The 2,321-nt window shown below is 37.5% G+C and overlaps 1 protein-coding gene across 2 annotated transcripts; it reads left to right on the top strand.

The window, feature by feature from the left end:
• The first annotated feature begins 198 nt into the window (after positions 1–198).
• Positions 199–2,058, top strand: LOC120268345 (WRKY transcription factor WRKY24-like). Of its 2 annotated transcripts, none has more exons than XM_039275781.1 (5): positions 199–336; positions 463–599; positions 685–1,153; positions 1,246–1,407; positions 1,489–2,058. In XM_039275781.1, the coding sequence occupies exons 2-5, from the start codon at positions 515–517 to the stop codon at positions 1,910–1,912; spliced, it is 1,140 nt and encodes a 379-aa protein (XP_039131715.1). In that variant the 5' UTR covers positions 199–336; positions 463–514; the 3' UTR covers positions 1,913–2,058. The 2 variants fall into 2 exon arrangements, with proteins under 2 accessions (XP_039131715.1, XP_039131714.1); XM_039275780.1 differs by having other exon boundaries at positions 463–603; positions 686–1,153.
• Positions 2,059–2,321: the final 263 nt, after the last annotated feature.

The following is a 2,321-nucleotide window of genomic DNA, read 5'->3' as shown; positions in this document are numbered from 1 at the left end:
CTTCCAAAACTTCTTCTTCTTCTTCTTCTCACACAACCATTGTAACATTCATCTATGGCTTCTTCATCCAAAGGAAGCCTAGACTCATCACAAAACTCATTCTCCTTCTCAGACTTGCTCTCCGGAGACATCGATACCGGTAACGATAACCGGATGAGGCTCTCTTCGAGTCATGGCTTCTCCGATCACACCGAAACTTTTCTACCTAAATTTAAGTCAATAACACCTCCTTCTCTACCTCTTTCACCCCCTCCCATATCTCCTTCCTACTTCTCCATCCCTGCAGGGCTTAGCCCTGCTGAACTCTTAGACTCTCCTGTCCTCCTTTCCTCTACTGTAAGTATGCATGTACTATATATATATATATATATACACTCAATTTCATTTTTTTCAAATAATTATTCCTATATTTTGATTTTGTTTTCCTTTGGGTTTGATGTTTATACACACACATATATATAGTTCTTGCAATCTCCAACAAGTGGGAGTTATCTTTATCCACAAGGCATCAAGGATGAAGAAGCCAAACCCTACTCAGACTTCTCTTTTCATGTCCAAAAACCTTCCAACATGCAATCCTTTCAACCTTCTTCTTCTTCTTCGGTATGTGTGCATATATATATATATATTATAGTTCTAATCTAATCTTTTCCATGTATCTAATTTATATATGTATGTATTGTAGGAGCATCAACAACAAGTGTGGAACTCATCAAATTATAAAGAGTGAAGGGTTGAGTATGCCAAGCAATTATAGTAATCCAAACACTCTCAAACAGAGAAGATCAGAAGATGGATATAATTGGAGAAAGTATGGGCAGAAGCAAGTGAAGGGAAGTGAAAATCCAAGGAGTTATTACAAGTGTACTTACCCGAATTGTCCCACAAAGAAGAAGGTGGAGAGGGCATTGGATGGGCAAATCACTGAGATTGTTTATAAAGGTACTCACAATCATCCAAAGCCACAGCCAGCTAGGAGAGACTCATTATCATCTCAAGCACTTCAAGCTTCTAATTCTCAGCATGAGGCCTCTGATCATTCTTTCGGTGGCACGCCGGATAATTCTTCGGCTTCTTTCGGTGATGATGATGTTGATCCATGCAAGCCTGATGGAGATGAACTTGATAGGGAAGAACCTGATGCAAAGAGATGGTAAGCTTGTTTTTGACTTCTTATTTAGTTTGTATTTGGTTCAGTTAATCTGTTCTCTCTAAGTTTGATAGTAAGTATTGTTAATTTCGTAGGAAGAGTGAAGGAGATAATGAAAGTGTATCAGTTTCGGGTAATCGAACAGTGAGAGAACCAAGAGTTGTGGTTCAGACGACCAGCGATATAGACATTCTCGACGATGGCTATCGATGGAGAAAATACGGGCAAAAAGTAGTGAAAGGAAATCCAAATCCACGGTAAGAAACATATAAAATAAAAATCATGGTCCATGTGAGAATAGAGTCATTTTATTTAACTGCAACATCGAATCGATGCAGGAGTTACTACAAATGCACAAGTAATGGATGTCCAGTGAGGAAGCATGTCGAGCGAGCATCGCATGATCTTCGAGCTGTGATCACGACATATGAAGGCAAGCACAACCACGATGTTCCGGCCGCCAGGGGCAGTGCTGGAAACTTGAATAACAACAACATTACCATGGCCATAAGACCCTCAGCCATGGCAAGTCATACTACTAACAATGCCATGAATGCAAGACCAAGTTCGTCAAGTCAAAGTCAAGCTCCATTCACACTACAAATGGTGCAAAATCAAGTCTATGAAAACTCATCATCAATGGCTTATTATATGAGCCAACAACAACAACATCAACATCAAGAACAAAGAGTGCAAATGGAGAACATGTTATCCAGAACTAAGGATGAACCAAGAGAGGATTTTTTCTCATGGCTTAACTAAGTTTAGTTTTAAGTTAGAAAAACACACATATGTACTAATTTATTTCATGCAATATTGCTTGTTATATATTCATTTGTTCATTTATTTGAGGCCTTTGAGCCACAAAACAATACTATACATCAATACAGCTTTATATTTAGATGTTTGAAATGGTCAAATATATATGGATATATATATATTATTTTTTTTAATAGTCAAGGTTTACATTTTAGAAGCTTCTGAGTTTATTGTCGATGACATAACATGTGGGGTCTCTTTACTGCGTCCTTTACACGTTTGTACAACCATTCAACCAATCTTTTTCTTGCTTTGAATGCGTACTCTTTTTTTTAATTAACTTTTTCCTTTTTTGGTGGCCTTATCATATCTTTAGGAAGAAATAAATCATATATGATGTGAGAATCATGTT

The sequence above is a fragment of the Dioscorea cayenensis genome, chromosome 9, assembly GCF_009730915.1.
Source record: "Dioscorea cayenensis subsp. rotundata cultivar TDr96_F1 chromosome 9, TDr96_F1_v2_PseudoChromosome.rev07_lg8_w22 25.fasta, whole genome shotgun sequence".
NCBI lineage: Eukaryota > Viridiplantae > Streptophyta > Magnoliopsida > Dioscoreales > Dioscoreaceae > Dioscorea > Dioscorea cayenensis.
Note: the sequence above shows the minus strand (reverse complement) of the source record. Positions and strands in the feature narration are given on the sequence as shown.